The sequence below is a fragment of the Daktulosphaira vitifoliae genome, unplaced genomic scaffold (genome assembly GCF_025091365.1).
Source record: "Daktulosphaira vitifoliae isolate Bord-2020 unplaced genomic scaffold, ASM2509136v1 Scaffold_4, whole genome shotgun sequence".
Taxonomy (NCBI): domain Eukaryota; kingdom Metazoa; phylum Arthropoda; class Insecta; order Hemiptera; family Phylloxeridae; genus Daktulosphaira; species Daktulosphaira vitifoliae.
The window spans coordinates 11,180,645-11,182,438 of NW_026099575.1; the positions used below are offsets into that span (position 1 = coordinate 11,180,645).

At 22.7% G+C, this 1,794-nt stretch overlaps 1 protein-coding gene across 2 annotated transcripts in view; it reads left to right on the plus strand.

Moving 5' to 3' along the window:
- The window catches only part of LOC126906264 (cysteine-rich with EGF-like domain protein 2-B), a 5,216-nt gene extending 3,708 nt beyond the window's left edge, over positions 1-1,508 (plus strand). The window contains exons 6-8 of one of the 2 annotated variants that reach the window (XM_050686697.1): positions 229-330; positions 901-955; positions 1,043-1,268. In XM_050686697.1, the coding sequence (XP_050542654.1) occupies positions 229-330; positions 901-955; positions 1,043-1,067 (182 nt within the window). In that variant the 3' untranslated portion in view covers positions 1,068-1,268. Of the gene's footprint in view, positions 1-228; positions 331-900; positions 956-1,042 lie in introns of both variants that reach the window. The other variant, XM_050686696.1, reaches the window with a different exon arrangement.
- The last annotated feature ends 286 nt before the right edge of the window (positions 1,509-1,794 follow it).

A 1,794-nucleotide genomic window follows, 5' to 3' on the forward strand; every position in this document is an offset into this window, starting at 1 on the left:
AAGTGAAAAAAAAAAAAAAAAAAAAAAAAAAAACACATCTTAGTAAAACCAATACCTTCTCAACTTCGTATCGAAGCTAAAAGTAATGCAAAATATCTGTTATAATAAAATTTAAAATTAGTCACATATATTATATTATATTTATGTTTAGACCAAATTTATAAAATAAACTAATATTACTAAAATTTCTGAATTAAATTAAATATTTAATTTACATTGTTTTTTTAGAGTGTGATCCAGCTTGTAGAGGTTGTTCTGGAGATGGTGCTGATATGTGTCATGGTTGTGCAGAAGGTTATAGATATGATAGTAACGAGAAAAAATGCATAGGTAAATTTTAGTTTAATTTATGAGTTGTAATGCTATTGCTTGATTAATAAGCATGAACAGTAACATTTATAATAAATCTAGTAGCAATATATCGTGCAATAAATTCTTCTACTCTTTAAGCTTATTTTTAGTTGTTTAAATTTTTAAAGTAATAGAGTATATGTATGTTTGTTTTTTTACCTATTAACTGTTATGAGTAGGGTTCATAACTTATGACTATAACTATTTTTATTTATAGTATTCTACACACCTATAATATATTTTTTTAATTAGATTTTCAGTAAGACTAAATAATAGTTAGTATGTATGCTAATGGATACATTCAATTTATAATCTCACTAAGTACTAAAAATTTGAGATGGATGATAAGGTCTACATAAATATTTTACTTTCATAGAAAGTTTTAAAAAATGAAGCTATTTTTTGCATAAGTCTTATTAATTGTAATTTTATTGCTTTTACTTCATTTTACTCATAACTCAGCTGTAAACATGTTAGTTTCTTAATACACACTTATAAGTAGAATGTGATTGTATTATTTACTTTTATATTTATATTGCATGATTGCAGCTCTAGTAGATAAAGAAAAAGTAAATTACTTAGAAAATGAAGATAAAAAATTAGAGTGAGTAAAAATATTCAAAATATACTATTTTTGCCTTTTTTACTTCAATTTTATCATAAATTTTTATTAATTAATTAACTATTATAGCGAGGGGAGGAAGCTGGAACTCTAGTGATGCAGTAAGACGTTATCTAACCTATGTCGGTCTTGGAATTGCTACTTGCATAATATTCAAAATGGATACCACTATTGCTAGTATTTTAGGAGCTGTAATTGGTATATATATATCATGTGCTGAATATTACATGCACGGTAAAGAAAATATGCAAAATTATTGAATTTCTTTTATAAATATATGTTCATAGTGATTTTATATTGTATTCCATTTTGTAATATTATTTATTCTTATAAATTACTCATCTGTGTATTCAAGTTTTAAGGCTGAACTCTGTGTGTATATTTTTTATCCTTAATTGTTTTTTTTTTTTGTTTAAATATCACTAATACATTTAAAAATAACAAAAATCAAATCTTGTTATATTATTTTTAAGAATTTAATTATCTTTATACAGAGTCTTAAAATGTTGACTAATTAAAAAAAATCAAAAAATTACTTTTTAGTACAGTTTTATTAAACATCTTATTTTGTTAGTTAATTCAATTACTATTGGCTAAAATTAATTTCATCTGTATAACTAAACACCTGTACAGCTAATTTTTTTTTAAAGGTTTCTCAATGTCTAATTCATATAAGATAACTTACATATAATACTATTGAAAATTGAAATTTTTTTTTGTCATGCATAAATTTTATGGAACTTTAAATTAGATACATAAAAGCCATTCCTATATCAAATTATGAAAAAATAGTTGCAAATAATTAAGAAGTTCCTACAACA